The sequence below is a fragment of the Porites lutea genome, chromosome 9, assembly GCF_958299795.1.
Source record: "Porites lutea chromosome 9, jaPorLute2.1, whole genome shotgun sequence".
NCBI classification, from domain to species: domain Eukaryota; kingdom Metazoa; phylum Cnidaria; class Anthozoa; order Scleractinia; family Poritidae; genus Porites; species Porites lutea.
Genome location: NC_133209.1, coordinates 11,419,950 through 11,439,102, shown reverse-complemented (window position 1 = coordinate 11,439,102; position 19,153 = coordinate 11,419,950). Strand labels below are relative to the sequence as shown.

Genomic DNA, 19,153 nt, shown 5'->3' with positions numbered 1-19,153 from the left:
AATCTAAGTGGCTAGTTACAAAAAGGTTAGACAGTAAGTGTAACAGTCTGGTTTACCAACTGCAATAGCTAACTGTTGTTTTCGTACGTTTTCGCCCCCCCCCCCCACCCCCCCCCCCCGCCCCCACGAGAAGGGAAAAGCCCTGGGAACTAGGACCCAATTCTTGTAATTAATTATCACGTCCACATGATACCCATTCAAAGGGTAAAAATATGATTTTTTTTCTAGAAAGATGTTTAGAATTTTAACCAAGAGAAGTTTAACTTGTTTATTTAAAAAAGGGGGTTATTCAGCATTTTGGTTCAAAATGGTCCAAAAGTTACCAAAAAAGTGCTAGTTTTCCGAAAAGTTGCTAGAAGTTGTTCTCTGACAAAAAAGTTGCTCAAAATCCTAAAAGTTGCTAAAAAGTTGCCGAGCAGAATCTGGAAAGGCCTACTTAGGGGAAGGTTTCAAGTAAGTCTGAAAGTACGCAGTAGCCATAAGCCAATTTCAGGTTGATTGGCTGACACTTCAAACTTACATCATAGTTTCCTCCTATAACAAGTTTATTTACCAAGGTGCGAGCAATAACTTCCCCAAATTTTTGTTGTTACTGAAATATCTATAAATCGTAACTGTTCATCAAGATGCCTACAGTGTGTGAAACTCCACAATCGCTTCCGCACCATAATTAATTCCATACCAGCTGTCAGAAGCCTCTAAAGCGCGCCTGCAACTGTAGGATATAAGGAACTTGTAAAGATTTAAGACCCATAGACATTATACTTATGACTGTTTTTATTGTTTGTTGATTTATTTTTCGCTCTTATGCAGCATTAAAAAATTAAGAAACGCCGTCCTTTCTCTCGGTCACCGCCCTCCAGAACGGATCCACCCTCAAACTTCCTTGTCCCCACCCCTCACCTTGCTCTATCAGGCCATGGTATATGCGGCTAAATTAAGACAACAACCGAAAACTAAGGGGATTTTCACTAAAATGAGGGTAAGGGGTGAGGAAGTATACGTAGTCGACTGAACTAAAATGCGGAAAAATCGGTCTCCACCTTCCACCCCTGTCAGGGCCTCTTTCTGGTTGAGCGTGCTGTGATTGGCGGATAAGACAAAGGACAGGTTTAACATTGTTCAGTGCTCAACTACTATTTGGCAGCCTGGGGACCGGTGCAGGATTCCTTGCAAAAAGGCGAAGTAAAATAGATGTTGCTTTTAATACCAAATTAAGAAGGTTGTTGATGCTTCCTTGAGATATTTCTGGCTCAAAAATCCAGCTGCTAAGGTAAGAGTTCAGGTTTTGTCAAATATGGGTGCCTTATTAGGTTTCGATCGGAGGAAGATGGCGGCGCTCTCGCGTGAATCCAAAAGCTTGATCACATGAGGTTTGATTTTGACTCTGTTGTTCTTCCATTCCTATCGCGATACTATTAGAGGCCAATTGTGTTAGCTTGTCTTCCGATTAAGCTCTTCTTTTGGGTCTTTTGTTTCCTAAGTCTTCATTTTGTACTGACCATCTAACCTAAGTCACGAAAGGCCATCGATTTCGACATCGATATGATGTCGTTGAATCTTCTTTACGCTTACTTTTTCTTATCCTTTCCATGTTTTTAGCGATCATAAGCTGTCACTTTCAAAACTTGCCGTTTTGCGTTGTTTCGACCTGATAGACCACTGAGGAAGTGACTTTTGTTGGGCTAAAAGGTGCTCTTTAAGTCGCGGTTGTTTTGCATTGGATTGTGATCGTTGTGATTATTTATACAATCAACTTTCAATGACACGCCTTCCCTGCTGAGTAGTTCCATCTATTTTTAAATTTATCCTTTTTTCGAGAGATTTGTTTGCCTGTGACAGGAATAAGTAAATTAAGGTTCAATTGTTTGTTTTGTGTTCATGACAAGTGAACTTTTGTCCCATTGATTTAGCAAATTTGGCTTTAAAGTAAGCTTAAGTGAGTGCCGAAAAATGTCGATTAAAACATACCACTATAATGGTAAGAAGTGTTAAAAATGCGTTCACTGTGCTTTTACCCGGATGATCTTCCAGTTAATTTCTAAACTTAAACATCTGAAATCGCAACTAAAACTCACTGAAACTGCAACAATAATTATTTATATATAGCTTATACATTTTTTTCTGTGGTTGCCTTAATATTTTGATGTGCTTTGGCAAATTAGATAACAGACATACCTCCTAACAGACATATGTATTATATGCTGGCTTTTGCGGTACGTTTTTCCATGTAAGCTTATGCAGGAAGCTACACTTCAACATATTCAGCCGAGTGAGGCCTTGTCATGTAAACTGTTTTCACTCCCTTGTCATAAGGAAGTAATCCAGAATTAAAGCAACAATAATTTCATAGCCCATTTTGCCATGTGGTAAATGGCTTTTGCCCCCACGGATGCGATTTTCTAGTGTATAATGCATCTTCCCAGTGTGAAATGTCTACTGGAAATTTCTATCGATACATTACTATAGTAGTAAACAGACATTACCATATTTCCTTGAAAAATAGCCAGGGGCGATTATTTCTTTTTTCGCACTAAAAGGGAGCGATTATTTGAGGGAGGTGATTGTTTCAAATATTGCTCACTAGAAGTCTTTCCCTAAATATTATGTTCTATTTTCCCATTAAATCAAAAAAATAATCACATCAAATAAACTGAACATTGGCATTGAAAGTGTTCCAAATTTGGTTCCTTGATTACTTTTTAATGTCAATGTCTTTGGTGTCAGAGCTTGAATTGTCACTGATCAGTTTTGCTGGATCACACTCCATTTTAGTTTACCGCTTTGGAAATCCCTAGCGGGTAAACCTAGTATGGGTGGGAGGTGGGAGCGATTATACCACGGAGGTGATAAATGGAGGGATGGCTATTATTGGAGGAAATACGGTACTTCTATTAGATGAAAGAGTATCTTTAGTGGCATAAAATTAATATTGTGTAACATTTGCTTTTATGCATCAGTCATTTCTAGCTCAGGGTTCAAAGTTTAAATTTGAGTTTGGGAGCACTTGTGCTACCAGATGTAAATTTCTAGGCGCACTGCCGAAATGTTAGGCACACAGCTGAAAATTTTAGGAGCACAGCTTATAATGTTGGGAGCATCTGTTTCAAAAGAAAAAGTAAAAAGCTTAACAGTGCCAGGTTTATTTGTCATCTTCAGTTTGTTACTTTTACTTCAGTCCTGTGATTGATAAAACACAGCCAATTTGCTACGCAGTAATACCGTTGTCATTTTTAATACTAATTTCTCTTTTTGACAGTACAGTTATGACTAAAGAAAACTTACACTTGAAAAACAATTCAAAACTGACAACAATGAATGTGTCGAACGAGAATGAAAATTAATCTTTAATGAATTTGTTAAATGCGCAATGGCTTACATGTAACTGGAATACGACTTAAAAAACTTTCTTACCTGGAAAAAAGGCTCTTAATCCGCACTGTTTTTGTTTTGAATGACGTTTAAACTGAACGTTCAACATGATCGTCCATTGCGCAAAAAGTATGTGTTTCGTTTGTAGCATATATTTGCATGTGTCAGTGGTGTTTATTACAAAACAGAAGAGTCTGAGATGGAGTAAAACATCAAAATGAAAAAGAACATTCGAGTTCGTAGAATCCATTGGGAGAAAAGACCAATTAAACATACACCGACTTTCTAGTTCGAGTTTGTAAGTATAGTCGGAAGTAAGTCAGTCCCACTGTGCTTTGGGTTTTACAGCGCACAGGTGCGATTACACATGAATTTTTAGGTGCCCAACCAAAAATCAAGTCGCATATGCGACCAGTTAGTTGCTAACTTTGAGCCCTGTAGCTGCACCCATGCCCTTCTCAGGCCAACCCTTTTCATTAGCATATTTTTGCCTTGGATGGCAAATTCCTAGGGGTTGGGACACTTGAGCTGCCAAATGCCCCACGGTGGGGACAAAAAAATGAGGGCAAATGTCCCATCCTCAATCAACATTGCAGCAGTTTTCATTGATCACACAATCAAGTAGTGCCACTTACCTGGCATATTTAAAACTGCGATTTTTCACTTTAGTCCTTCGTAATACAGCGCTATTCTAAGACTTCATGCACAATGACATCACTTCATGATTCTTATTTTTTTGTTTTTTTGTATCTTGCTTTAAATACTGAGTTTGTAAGCAATGATAAATCAACATTAAATTAAAAATGTGCTATAAGGTTATCTGTTCTGAATAGTTTAATTATATGAAAGGGCGTTCATATCGATTTACACGCAAAATACACGCAAAAAACACATGTGTAAAATTTAACACAAACAAAAGAAATCGTAAGATCCTGATCGATCACAGTCTCTTCACATTTAAATTTCAGTAGGAACTAACATGTCTCGATTTAATACGGAAATAATTTTGAATCAATTTCATGTTTTTCACATTCAAAACAGCTTTATGAAAGGATCTTTTTGTAAGTTAGAACTGAAAGAAAAATTGCAGACTAATTATTCATACACTGTAGTCAACAGTGTACTTTGTGTTTTCCTTTAGTTTGTCATTGCGTGAACTGCGTGACCATTTGTTCGGCCAAATCAAATCAAAGGCAAATTTTTGCTGGATATTCATTCCAAAACATTTAAGTTTAACCCAACTGTAGATACATGTTTTTAAAGGTTAACTACAGCTTATTGATTAATAATGTCGCTAATTCCTCTTTGGCACGAGCTGAAGTTGAATGTGGGATGCTTTTAAAAATACAGCATTCCACATAAGCTTACACGCATAGTTCCCACTGTTGCAACTTCCCTTGTTTATTTACCTAAATTTATTTGCTCTGGCTATGTGCCCGGCAGCCGGGAAGGGTCTTGAAAAAAGTAAATGCCCGGCAGTCAAAAAATGTTGTAGAATTTCTGCGAAATCCCTTTTTCTAATCGTTTGAAAGTATTCTATTTCCACTTATAATTACATTTGTACCAAGTGATCAGGAAAACAAGAATGGCTTCAAAGCTGAGGGGTTGTGGTTTCTTGGGCATAGAGTAGATCGAGTGAATGCCCTTTCAACACTTCAAATGTCATGATAAGCGGTGCGTGACTAATGGGCACATTTTCATCCAGGCATCAGAGAGAATTTCAAAGAGCACACTAGAGTCCTAGAAAAACTGTGTTCAGAAACCATAATGACTTTATGATTAGACATTGTTTTATGTCCATTCTGACAGTTGAAACATGGACTTCTCTTGTTTTCAGGAATATGGTTGCCATTTGGAATGCATAACAATGTCATCTGCTGTTTATTGGTGTTTGGGGTTCTGTGTTTTGTGCTAAGCATCCTGTCAGCCATTTTTCTGTGTATTGGAATGTTTTTAAAACAAACCCATCCTTAAAACTGTGTTTACATCTCTTAAGGTAAGTAGCTCATTAATCGCAGTTGTAAAAAGTAGAAAATACTCTACTTTCTTGACTGTATTTCAATATTCTAGGTACACAGTAGATGGCATTCTAAAATGCATTTGATAACAGATCAAAATTAGGGAAAAAATATGAATAGACTTGGGAAGTTTGGAGAGCACTCAAAAGGCTAGAGTTACTCTTGGCTGGGCCTCAAGCAACTCTTAATAACTTATGCGGCCTCTTTCATGCTCTCCAACACTTTCCATGTGTTCAATATCTCGACATACACATGCTGACACATGAACTAATTGTGAATTGTGAAACTGGTCCACTTTGACCAGTCAGTTCGTTTCGACTTGTTGGACCAAAATGTCCCTTTCCATTTGACAAAATTGTTCTGCCCAGTACCACTCTTCTGCATCCTACTTACAAGAACAAGAACCAAATGTACCGTGGCTTGGGTTGGGTATGTGTAACCCAAATATGCTGTTCGATGGCGCACATGGAATTTCTGAAACTTCGAACTGGATTTTTTGTTGAATAGGAAGCACTTGATGTTTAGTGAAATATTTTACAAACTTGTAGTACTTGACTGTGTTCATTAATAGTTTTGTTTGATCATCCTTGACCATCAGTAGATACATTTCAAACAGCTCATTAAATCCCCTGGGTAAAATCAATTTTTGAGCTTTTTTGTGTTTTAGTTTCTAATTTAACCCAAATGTACGTCCTTAAAAAATGTTTTTTTAAAAAGTTTAAAGTATGGTTTCTGGAAGCATTTTTCCACATACTGGAACTTAATTAGCCTGCGAAAACATCCATTTCTCCTCGCTCCCCTCCGCAGGGGACGTTTCACGATGAGGAAAGTCTGCGACTCAGCGACAGAAATTCCATACTGATGATGTAAAATATGTCTAGAATCTGGTCAGAAGCCCTGATTGATCAACGGAGTAGTTACACATGTCTTAGCTATTGTTTACAAATGACAGACAATTAAAAGACAAAAGGCCACAAAGGTCAAATGTAAATGAGACGAATCTCTAACAAAACAGTCAATATTTGTGGAATTTAGTCTTCATTCGTAGATGAACACAGCACTTTACCGAAATCGACCAGGAGAAACGTAAAATTGAACAAATGTGCTTTTGAAACCCAATTACTTCCAGATTTATTTTTTAAACATTGATTTATGTCATCAGTATGGAATTTCTGTCGCTGAGTCACAGACGTTTCTCCACGCGAAACATCCCCAGCAGCAAAGAGTGAGGAGAAACGGATGTTTTCGCAGGCTAGCATTTAATCACTGATAAAGATTATTAATTTTCATTAGGTTAAGACTTCTTATAACATCCTAAGAAACGACCACATTGTGATTTGGGGGCTGGGCTAAGGTGGGTTGAGTTGATACATGTACATGTAATGGAGTCACACTGGGGGAGTACCACAAAAAAAGACAGTCTCCAAGTTTTAGATCTCTTGTGGTTGGCATCTCTGCAATAATGCAGAAGGTCTTAAAGTAAAGGGTGATGCAGTCTAAGTATTCTTGTTGCCATGCAGCCCAATTAGGATTTAGTTGCTAATGTGAAAAATTTAGATACATTTTCCCCTTAGTATTGGGAACAATTTCGTGCCCTGCATTTTTTAAGCTTTTTCGTTTGTCTTCCTCTGCTGTTTTTTGGTTTAGAAACTCTTATCAACTAAGTTGTCATCATGTTGGCCCAAATTCTGCGTGATATGTATGTTGACCCAGAGCTACTGGCAGAGCTTCCTGAAGAACAGAAGCAGATTCTCTTTGTTAAGATGCGAGAAGAGCAAGTGCGGAGATGGAGAGAACGGGAAGATGAGTTAGCAAAGAAAGAAGCACAGAACCCACCAAGACCACGTCTAAAGAAGTGTCAGTACTTTTCAGTGATCTTGTACCTTATCAGCACCGTAGCTAGTATGAGGCCAACCGAGGCAGTCGCCTCGGTAAAATTTTGACGCATTTCGCCGATCATTTTTATTTTACATAAGCGATCATCGGATATTTTTAACGCATCATGATATTACAAAGAATTCAGCAATTCAGTCAATATACTATGAAAAAATTACCATATCATCAATCTCAAGGGGCTACGTACGTTAACTCAAATTTTTTTTGAACAAATACTGATCAAAACCATTGGCGAGGTTAACGGTCACCCAGATTATGTAGCTTGTTTCTGATTATTGCTTTTTAAATTCCACTTAAATTAACTCGAAAAAAAGTTACCGAAAGGCCCAGAAAACGCTGCAAATCACATTTCCGAGAGACTAAAGTTCAAAATTTCTCGGGGGGGGGCATGCCCCCGAACCCCCCTAGCAACTCCCGCCTGCCTCGGTTGGCCGTTTGGTCTGGCTACGGCACTGCTTATGTTAATAAATAATAGATCTTGTCTGCTTTATATCACACTACCAAGTTTAAACAACCCTGATGGGTGGCAGCCTAGTAGTCATGCATGCAGGACATGTGGAACTGACTGCAGAAACCTAGCAACAGGCTTAGCTTGACATGAACTCATCTGGGTAGTTTGGCTTTTTTGTCTTTATTGTGTCCAGAAAGTTGCATTAAACTAGCTTCAGACGGTGTTATTTGGGAAGATGTCCTTGGGTGGATGGGTTAAGAATGCATAAAAACCATAACAATCAATAATTACATGTAGATGCAACCAACTAAAGACAGCATTCTTGGCCTGCACATATGAAGATTTCTTACCCACTGGGCCTCAATGTCTGGATGTCCTAGTTTTAGTGGGCCTTAATTCACGCTGCAGTAACTACTTTTACTGTGAAATTAATTTTAGTGGACCTACAGATAATAATATCATAACTCTTTTACTCTTCACAGCAAATACAAAGAGTGTAAGTTATCTGATTGCTGCTGATGGAAATCCTTGGGTTTGGGTGTTGGGGGAAGGAGATGACAAGCCAGATTCTTTTGAGATTTTTAGAAGTAAGTGGACCGGCTCTCTTGTTAACGACTTGTAAGTTATAGAATTCAAAACTCAACCATGATTGTATGTTGTGACGCATCCAGTTATTATTATTGGGTGTTGGGAGACCTGCCTTAAGTTACGTGACACAGGGACTTTGAGACATGGAGGGCTGCGTACACCAAAATGAAATAGTTTTTCAAGAGCCATGAAATTGAACACACAACAACAACAACAACAACAACAACAACAAGTTTATTTCAAATTAAATATAGCTTACAAAGCTTGTACCCGCAATTAGCGAAGGCTATTCGAGGCGGGTACAAGAGAAAAAAGGAAAATTGTATAAATATATATATATGTTAAACGAACAATCCTAGAAGCAATCTAGTTTGTCATGTGGTTTATAGCCAGAGTGAGACAGGAAGGCAGACTGTACTTCATACGGAAATACACCATGTTACGATTTTGAGAATTGCCCTGTAATATCAGAAACTCTAATATAGCCGTCCTCTTTTTCCAGTATTTCAAAGAGTTTTCTCTTTAGTTCGCTTTTGAATTGATTTTTTTTTTAGAGTGTTTTGATAGAAAGTGGAATGCTGTTCCGAATTAAATCGCCTGAAATAGAGAAGGCTCTCTTCATATTTTCAGTTCTAACTTGTTCAACATAGTAATTTTCATTAGTAACAGATCTAGTCCAGTAACTGTGGACAGAAGACAGTTTCATGAACATATTCTTCATGTTATCAGGAGCAAGATTATTAAGGACTTCATACATTAAAAGGCTCATTTGCTCAAATAGCAAGAACGATATCGGCAACTGTTTTGTTTCTAAAAACAACGGAACTGCATGAGTTCTTGGTTCAGCACACTTATCTTCTACTACAAAAATAAATGTAACTGACTTCAGTTGTACTTTGTACTTATTAGTGATTGGCTACAGAGAATGTAAAACTGGCAAAACAAAAGTAAATTTAAATAAACTAAAGGTGACAGGATTTAATTTACTATTAATTTCAAGCATTGTGTGTTCCGATAAAGGAAAGGCTGTCAATAATGCAAAGAAAAATTCCATTAAGGTCTGCATAGTGTATCAATGCAAGAGCTCTGTTAGCCATTGGGAAGCAGTAGCTGAGACTGGGTTGGTATATTATTGAGTTTTTGTAAGCCAATTCACCATTTTCACATTACCCTTAACACACCTTTGTTGTGTACCGCCAAAACTCTGCATAAGCATTGTCTTCAATTTCTCTTGGGATGACTTTAATCCCGAGGAGAAATTAGAAACAATGGTTTTGCAACATGTTGATGGGGGGAAACAAAATGAAGTATAGGCAATGTGAAAATGATGCGTGAAAGAAGGAGTCAAGTGTATTCCTGAGTACAATAAACAAATAGACGCAGTCTTATACATGACCTCAATATGGCCGATTAAGTTCCATTCCATGGGAAAACTGGAAATTCTGGGTGGAAAATCAAATTAATGGTTCGCATCCTTCCCTTTGGAGAACTTCAGAAGACAAGGGCTACGGTTTTAGGGGACGCAATTTTTCTGCTCGTTTTAGTCTGTTTAGCTGATTTGGATATACATTGTTGCCTGTCTTTCTTCTACCATGTCAAATTTTATAGTTTTATGTTTATGCACAAGATTTCTACTCGGGTGGTTTGTATAAATGGTTAGCACACCCCAGGTTTCCCACTTACACAATGTAGTTGGGTCACATGTTGTTTCACGATATTGAATTGGCCACTTTACAGTTATGGACGGAAGCGAGGCTAAGGGTGACCTTGTTTTGATACAAACCTTCCTGCTTTATTATGTAAATCAAGTTATTCTTATGCTTACTAGTATTTTCCAAGAACAATTTCCATAACAAAGCAAAGAAGGTTGTATCAAAACAAGGTCACCCTCACCCTCGCTTCCATCCATAACTGTAAAATGGCCTATTCTCCTTTCTGCTTCCTATGCATTTATTATGACATTTTAAGGGAACTCATTAATTAACAATTATTCGTCTCGGGGATTATTCAACAATATTAACTGAGCCTGAGGTGAATAATTGTTTTAGTATATTCACACGAAGTGATCTCAACAGAATCAGAAAGGAAACCATTAAAAAACCATTAGTTTGATTGACGGGTGAAAATTCATGCGTGAACACGAAGCCGTAAACACCTCAGTTGATGCGCAAAAGTTAGATCTTTACAGTATCTTCAAACATGGCAAATGATAGTTTTAATCCTTTTGTATCGAGTTTTGTAAGCTTTAGCATCAACGGTTTAAAAGAAAAGGCCGAAAATTTAAATTACTACCCAATTCTGAGAAGAAAAGTATCTAGAGCTTTATTTGTTTCTGTCAACTCACCGTGAATGAGAAAGTTTTCTTCGTCGCTTCTTGCAAATGCTGTCAACAGCGGCTGCGATCAAGGTGAGCGTTGTTTATCTCCAAAGTTCTTTGCCTTGTTAACTTGCTGGCACGTACAATTTTCGAAAATATTTGCCTTCCTCTCTTCTCCATAAATTAACCTCTATTTATAGGCAAAATTGGTCTTGCGAGAAAATCCCGAAATCACAAAACAGTGACAAAGCGACCTCGTTTTCCTCTGTAGTGGTAAACATAGCTTCGAGCGTACAAAAAGTCAGCTAAAGTAAACCACTTCACAATAAATCACGCTGTTTAAACACCATGAAGTCTTTTCTTGCCTTCAAAGTCATCAGCACTTGGATATTCGTGTATTTTCAAACAGGTTTTACTTTGAAACTTTGGCAAAACACCCAGTTCACGACAGCGATTTTGCTCGGCTTTATATTCACCGCCTAGCGCGGTGAATATAACGTCTTATAAAATAACTAAGATAGTACGCGCGCTCTGATTGGCCGAGAGCAGTGTTTGCATGAGAGTATGTAAACATGGTTGTGGCGTCAAGTTGTTTGGTTTTTCGCGCGCTAATCACGCAAGCACAAATTTGAAAAAGTTTTCGAGTTCAAAACTCAAAAAGTTTACTTTATTTACCCATTCCTTCGTCGGCTGAAACTTGGAAAATCGTTACAAAGAAGGTGTGTACATTTTTCTTGGCTTAAGCTGACCGTTTTAAGCGAGAAAAATCCGTATTTTGCAAAGCATCTTTTTGCAAAACAAGAACTGATTACGCGTGCAAGACTTCGTGGACAAGATTTTGCGACTGGTAAGAATTTCTCTTTTAATCAGTGCCTTACAAAGAGTTTTGCGTTTTTTTCTCGGGAAAGTTATTTTATAAAAGCAATAGAAAACTTTTTTCCTGTGTTTGCGTAGGCTGATATAAACACTTGAGGCGTTGGGAGAATTCTCGACAGTTATGCAAACCCTCGACTTCGTCTCGGGTTTGCATAACTGTCTCGAATTCTCCCAACCCCTCTCGTGTTTATATCAGACTATGCAAACATGGAAAACGTTTTCTATTGCTTAAATAGTCCGAGATAGCTAACCAATCAGATTGCTTGAATTACCAAGATCACTGAGTGTGTATATACTAAAGGAAGTTATATTAGGCTGAGTAATCATGTTTTTAACTGTCCTAGGGGCCGTTTCTCGAAAGTCCCGATAATTAACGGGCCCGGTAAGCTGTCTCCGTTTACATTTAAGATCGAGGTTTCAATAGTTTTGCATCTAACATGATAAAACTATCAGTGAATGAAACAAAATGGAGTAGTTTGCTAGCCAGGACCCGCGCTCTTATTCTTTATATTTCGATTTGAATATTTGAATTTCGGGCGCGAAAAGTTACCGGGACTTTCGAGAAACTGGCCCGGACAGCTGACCTGTAATAATGATCAAGCATTGATTTTACAGAGACAAAAGAAAAAAGGTAAAGCAAAGGCATCCATTTGTAGAGGAGTTGATGCTGATATAAAGCTGTTATTTTGTAGAAAAAGAGAAAGAAGCTGAAGAAGAGGATGAAAAGAGAGCAAAAGAACTTGCTCATAAAGAGATTGAAGAAATGAAAAGAAAAGAGCTGGAGAGATTGGAGGAAGAGAAACAGTGGAAAGAAGAGCAGGAAAGATTAGCAAAGGAAGCAGCGGCCAGGGAGGCTGAACGCAAACGATTGGAAGAGGTAAGCAACAAAAGTTCTTTATAGGTGGTAGAGAGTTTTAACATCAGTGACGAGTATGAGTTCCTGGCGACATTTTCTCATTCTTGTACTCAATGTCATAGTTGAAAATTGCTGGTAGAGCATGCAACAACAACAGCCACAGTTTATTGAATTTGCAAGTAATTTAGGATTATGTTACCCACAATCAGTGGAGCCATTCTAGGTGGGCAACAATACAATAATAGTCTCCTATAAATAAGTGCAAAGTTCAAGATTCAAAAGTCGGGAAAAAAAAGAAAAGAAAAAGCAAAAATAAAATGAAATAAACTAGATAAATAACTAAATACAAGTATTTAAAATGGTAAAACTATAACAATTTCGATACTAAATAAAACGTATAAGGAAGGAGAACACTTTAACTGAATAAGGAGTTCAGGTAGGAACTGGTAATGGCACTCATATCAACAAACACTATAAATATAGTCTATGTGGTAACTCCAAGAGAGGTGACTATCAATCAAAACACCGAGGTATTTCACATAATGTTTTTGTTCAAGAAAGGTCATCATCTTCAAGTCATGCATTGCAAGGCGTGCATTGATACACGTGAGGTTTTCGCCGTCAAACCACCCTAAAATCGCACTGTAGACTGTTTACAACTTCACAGAACCACTATTTGTTTTATTTTCTTTCAATCCCTGGTATTTTTAGTGTTCTAGCTCATTATCTATCCTACCATAACCTTTCGGGGTCAAATGACCTATTGGATTTGCATGAGATACACCTGAAGGTCATTTGACCAAATTACTAAAGCGTAATTGCATGTTTATGTTATTCTAGGAAGCACGAATTGCTGCTAAAAAAGCCGAAGAGCTACGAAAAGAGGAAGAAAAGAAGCGAAAAGAAGAAGAGAGACGGCAAAGAGAGGAAGAACAGCGTAAGAGAGATGAGGAAAAACGGAGAATGGAAGAAGAAAGAAAACGCCGTGAGGAAGAAGAGAAAAAAATCCAAGCTGAGCTGGCGCAGAAGCGCAAAGCAATCGAGGAGAAGCGGAAGGCAGATGAAGAAAAGAAAAGATTAGAAGAGGAGAAAAGAAAAGCTGGAGAAGAACTTGCTCGAAAAAAAGCGGAGGAAGCAAGAAGGAAAGCTGAAGAAGAGAGGAAAGCGAAAGAAAAAGCGTTGGAAGAAGCAAGAAGAAAAAAAGCAGAACAGGTGATGTCATTTGTGTAAAAGAATGTTAGTATTGAATAGAAAGAATGGACAATATCCGGTTAGTTAGATAAAGTTTACGCAGGTTGAAATGTTAAAGGAACGATACGATTGCAGCAGAGAGCAGAATAGCTGTTTATTGTATGAGAGAAACTAGTATAATCTAGGAAAGATTTTAAGATTAACCTTTTGATCAGATCGAAGGAATGCAAGCTGAAATCTGGTTTCCACTCGTCCTAAGTAAAGTTCATTAGTTCCTATATGGAACCAGGGCTAGGTTGCATAAAACCTTCTTAAGATAAGAGGACTCTTAACTTTTGTTCTGAAACAATAACCTGTTTATTTGAAATAATATTTAGGAGTTCCGTTTATCTTAAAATTTTTTTTGCAACCCTACCCAGACTCTCAAATCAAAATTGAAACTCTCCAAAGGATTCTTCCTTTTGCGTGACGGCATATCTTTAGAAATGTTTTTTTTCTTTTTTTTTGGTTGTAATTGAGAATTTATTGTACGGCATAAAACAACCTAGGGTAAGTTGCAATGTCGTTGACCAACCTTTTGGCATACTTTGCAGACACCTTTCTAGGTTGACCTCTTGGTGCGGTGGTCTGAAGATTGTCCGTGTTAGAGAGAGTGATTTCCCTGAGATTTAAAACTTAAGATTAATTCCAGAATCATTTTGTCAAAACACAAAGTAGAGAAGAGAGTAGCTAGCGCCTTTAAGAAGTTCTAATACTAGGATTTTATATGGCTTAGTGTATCTGCACATAATTTGGCCCCTCTTAGGCTAGATTTTACATGTACGCACAGAATTGACCGTGGGAGCCATACTGCACATTGAAAAGGCAAGACAAATTTTCACGTCTAATAACTAACTAACTAGATGATAACAATTACTTAATTAATGTTTAATGAAGAGGGCCGCATCACATAGTGGTTTACAAATACTATGAATAAGAATCCAAATTTGCGTGCAGAGAAATCAAGGTGTTAATTTGTAGTTAATAAGTTTGATATGTTTTGTAGGAGGCCATTGAAAAGGCACGGCAACTGGAAGAAGAGAAACGAAGAGTCGAAGAACAGCAAAAAGAGGCAGAAAGAAAACAGAAAGAAGTTATAGCACGCTTACAGCAAAGGAAAGCAGAAAAGGAACGTCGAGAAAAAGAACTCTTGGAGAACGAAACCAAACGGGCGCAAGAGATTTACATGAGCTTGAGAAAGGTTCGTGAAGAGCTTAAACAGAAGGAAGAGGATGAGAGGAAAAAAGAGGAGCAAGCGTGGATACTTCAGGAGGAGAAAGCGAAGGAAGAAGAACAACGAAGGCGCAGCTCGGTCAGTCTTGCGCGTAAGGAGGTGGCAAGAGAGCGAGAGGAAGCCAAGAGGTGGTCCACTATATTGATTGAAAAGGGGATGGTATCCGCCCCAGGGGAGAGGAGACAAACATGGAGTATAAAACCACAGAGACCACCACCACCCATCCCACCCAGGTAAGTACTGTAGAAAGCCTCATTCCCCTAGGTTAATGCTGTAAACTTTCCCACGCCCATTCCCTTTCCCATTCCCAAAGCACCCCCCCCCCCACCCCACCCCTTCTCCAAGAAAGCACCCAAAGGTGATCGTGATAACTCCAATCCTCAATGGCCTTGTGGCCTTGCGTGGTAAATTACTTACAACGTCGTGCATCAAGAAAACAATCTTGAAAACGGGAGTGACATTTTTGCAAAAGGTCACCATAACTATTTAGGTAGACCGTCATTTATCTGTGGCAGAAATCTGTGAAACACTTTAAGAAGTATTTTATAGAAAACCAGCTGAACAAAAAATAATCAGAGTAGATAAAGTTTTCACCGAAAGAAGCGAACGTATACATGCGTGTACCAATGTTTGACTTAACAGAAGCCAACGTGGTATGATTATTTTGTTTTTGTACAGATAGTTCGCCCTTCTTCTCTCTTTTGAAGCACAGTAATTCTAAGTTCCGTTCTCATTTTGTTTGTTTTGCAATCACCAGACCTGGAGACAAAACTTCGGAGGCTCCACCCAGACCACCACCTCCCGGCACCAGCCCAATGAGGCCCAGAAGGAGTGTCAAGCCTAAAAACCGAAAGAATGTCATCGATTGGTTTCAACAAGAAGAGCTCTCCAAGAGAATTTGCTATGATGGAGATAAAATATTGCCCTATTTTCACGGTGAGAGCCAACGTTAGTTAAAGAATTAATAAAACAATGGTTTTGACGATTGAAGTAACGAGAATAATAATCCTTTTGATTCAAAAGAAGAGGGACTCGGGCTTTTTAAGGTGTCTACGTAAGAGGCAGCAGGAACGAAAATCCAAGATGAAGTCTAAACTTGGATGATAAAGTACCGTAAGAGATTTGAATGCTGACATTTGGAGCGCTAACCCTCTGCTCGAGCTAATAAATGCGAAAAGTGAAGGACATGTGCGTTATTGGATGCGAAACTGTTAGCTTTGGGAAGTTAACGTAACTTTTCTTTTCTTTTCAGGTATAATCTCTCGACAAGATGCTGAAAATTTACTTGTAGACAAGCCTCCTGGATCGTTTTTGGTTCGTGTGAGTGAGCGTGTGTGGGGATACACCATAACTTACCGAGCTCCTGAGCGCTGCAAACATTACCTTGTTGATACCAGTGAGAACACTTACCAGTTTTTTGGTCATAATCAAATTGCACACCAGACGCTCAAAGAGTTAGTTGAATTTCATAAAGTAAGGCCAATCTCAGGGCTTGGACAAGAACTGTTAAAAATTCCATGCGGTCAGGAATGCGATCCACCTGATTATCAAGAGTTAATCACTTCTGTAGAAAGTGAAGAATCCTTTTCTACAAAGCTTTAATAATAAATGGCGCCGAAGATTTCTATGAAAGCTAAGTGAGTACCGACTAGTGTAGAAGAAAAGTAATGTTAGAGGTATGAAACATTGGTTAACGTCCCATCACGTCTGGGCCTGGTCGAATACTGCTTTTAAAACCAGGGACAATGTAGGAGTGGCTGTTCTGTTATGAAGCAAAGCTATTTTTCAGTTTTAGCAATCATTTAAAATCAGCCAAAGTCAAATTTTTGGGTAGGAAGAATTAACAAGATATGATATTTTTTTTGTTCGAAGTTTCTTAGGGTTACCTTATTTACTGGTTGCTTAGTCCCTGTAGGGCGTTTTCCCAGGTTCTCTCGGTCAATTCACTTCGGCGACGTATCCGAGGTAGACTGCAAAACAGTCCGTATTTTTGCGTATTCAAGTACGCGCGAGTGGTCAAGCAAAAAATCTGGAACGAGGCTGAAAACAGAGAGCTTCGCGCGCGTAAGACTCTTACGCCACGCTTTACCGATTTTTTTACTGATTTTGAGAAAAAAAAACCACTGTTTTGCAGTCTATATCCGAGGCGAACGGGCGGGAAACACATCTTTGCTTGGACCACGTGACCCGAAACGCTTTGGCCCACGAAATAATGAGGCCTAGGGACTAGGCAAACCGAAGTGAATTGACCGAGAGGGACTGGGAAAACGCCGTACAGGGACTAGGCAACGAGTAAATAAGGTAACCCTAAGAAATTTTGAGTCAAAAACGATCATAAAATTCTTCACATCTTCGCTTGGACCACGTGACCCGAAACGCTTTGGCCGCACGAAATAACGAGGCCTAGGGACTAGGCAAATTTCCTCCAATCGAATATGCAAGTTAAGCCTCACGCCTCAGTGTGATGCTTACAGGGCCATGTTTATTTGAAAGTTTGACGCGACAAAGAATTGTTTAAGCTACGGTTTTATTATACTAACAGAATTAACGTCTTTTGATTTTTATAAATTCCCGGAGGGGCGTTTACTTAACTTTTTTATCCTAAATCACCAAATGCGGTGCTTAATTGGGGGCGGCTCTTATTCGAGTAAATAACGACTTAAGCGTGCTTTGAATTGGTTTACTCAGCCTTGGTCACGCCCTATCAAAATTAGTCCGTTTGGTTTGTCCTAAGAAATCAAGTAATATTTTTTCAAGGAAAAAAAAAATGAGACAGATGAAGGTAAGGCTAGTTTTATGCAAGGTTTTTAAGATGAGAGTAAGTAGCATGAAAACGTCTGCCAGACATGTTTAAGATAAAATCCATTTCTAACCTGATGTCGTGTGTTAGAAGCCGAGCGATAATCTGCGCGCAAGCTCTCCGGCACGCTCCAGGGTGGGGTTGGGTGACGCCTGTCAGTATTCAGTCTGTGAATTTTTGTCTCCCTGCAGGAAGGGCGGCTGTTTTTTTTTTATCACTAGTAGCATTCACAAGCCACATAGCCCAAGAAATGCTTTTCGTTCAGTTGCCAATTTTTTCAATTTTGTTTGTCGTTGTACTTGCGCAGCTCTGTAATTAGCACGTAGTTGTCGGAATTCCTGGCCTGTAACAGGAAACACTCACTGACTTCCGTTCCTTTTCTGCCGCTTTATGTTAAACATAGACTCTTGATCAACCCATCACGTGATTGGACGGTAATCTATCTGTTATCAATTTATGGGATGCTGTTATGTTAATTTGATCGTAAAGCTAAATAGTAATGTTAATCTCAACTTAGGTCAGGAGCACTCTTTGAATTGTTTGAAGTTTGCACTCTTTTTAAGTCTTTTGTGCCTGTTTAAGTCTTTTAGTGCCTGTGCCAAACACAACGGCGATAATTGTCTTCAACAACAAGAACGGGAGATACAGTATCGTTAATCACTAATTTGGAGTATAATAGATGAATTGGCGCACTCGTTTTATAACGTAATAGCAAAAAAAAACCTAAGAAGAAATTAAAAATATTCTTAAATTCTATTGTTCACGAAAAGAACAAATTTCATTTGGGAAAAGTCCAGTAAAGCTGGAATAAATTTCGATGTAAAGAAATTCAATCACAAATGTGTGTATTTTAGCTTATTTACATTAACAGTGTAAAAGTTTACTAATGTCCGGTTGATCCCGCTGACTTCATTGCTTGTAGCTTAAAACAGACTACCATTTGAAGCTAATGAAGTGGTTTTTTGATCACCACTAAGACACCTTTCAGTCAAACTGTTACAGATGCACACACTTATGACAGCATTGTTGTAACACTTCGTCTGTAAAGACGGGAAATTTTTTATTTTCCTTCGAATTTTCGTCGTCAAATCAATATTATTTCTTGCTTGTGTTTTAATTCTCTCTTCATTTAGTCACACTCATTTGGGGCACGCTTTGAAAGATGTCTCCGTTTATTATGACTTGTCTTTTTTAATAGGCAAAGGTTTCAATGTCAGGTTGCATCCTCTGAATATGGATTCTTCTTACTGAGCGATACAAGTTGCTTGAATTAAGCCCCAGTGAATCTCAAGTCAAGAGATCGTTGTTAATTTCCTCTTCTCATATAATATTGTAACGGAAATTAAGCTTAAAAAAGGACTTAGAAATCGAATATTTCGTTCATTATATGATACCCATTATTCAGGATTAGAATTAAGCTAATTTCGAAAAGGTGATGTTGCTTAGCAACGGAAAGGGTGGGAAATTGGGATCAATGTTCAAATTATTTAATAAACTGAATAGCATTTGGTTCTT

The 19,153-nt window shown here is 38.4% G+C and overlaps 1 protein-coding gene across 1 annotated transcript; it reads left to right on the top strand.

Annotated features, from left to right (window-relative positions):
* The first annotated feature begins 1,138 nt into the window (after positions 1–1,138).
* LOC140949267 (uncharacterized) lies at positions 1,139–19,150 on the top strand. The gene is made up of 9 exons (XM_073398491.1): positions 1,139–1,273; positions 5,210–5,368; positions 7,038–7,247; positions 8,220–8,324; positions 12,211–12,395; positions 13,215–13,586; positions 14,611–15,071; positions 15,596–15,774; positions 16,091–19,150. The coding sequence occupies exons 3-9, from the start codon at positions 7,064–7,066 to the stop codon at positions 16,438–16,440; spliced, it is 1,836 nt and encodes a 611-aa protein (XP_073254592.1). The 5' UTR covers positions 1,139–1,273; positions 5,210–5,368; positions 7,038–7,063; the 3' UTR covers positions 16,441–19,150.
* Positions 19,151–19,153: the final 3 nt, after the last annotated feature.

Excerpts from the sequence above, each read along its gene's own strand:
- LOC140949267 (XM_073398491.1), top strand. The coding sequence starts at position 7,064 with ATGTTGGCCCAAATTCTGCGTGATATGTATGTTGACCCAGAGCTACTG. Across the intron at positions 13,587-14,610 it reads GAAGAAAAAAAGCAGAACAG|GAGGCCATTGAAAAGGCACG; the intron begins GTGATGTCATTT and ends TATGTTTTGTAG. Across the intron at positions 15,775-16,090 it reads AATATTGCCCTATTTTCACG|GTATAATCTCTCGACAAGAT; the intron begins GTGAGAGCCAAC and ends TTTTCTTTTCAG.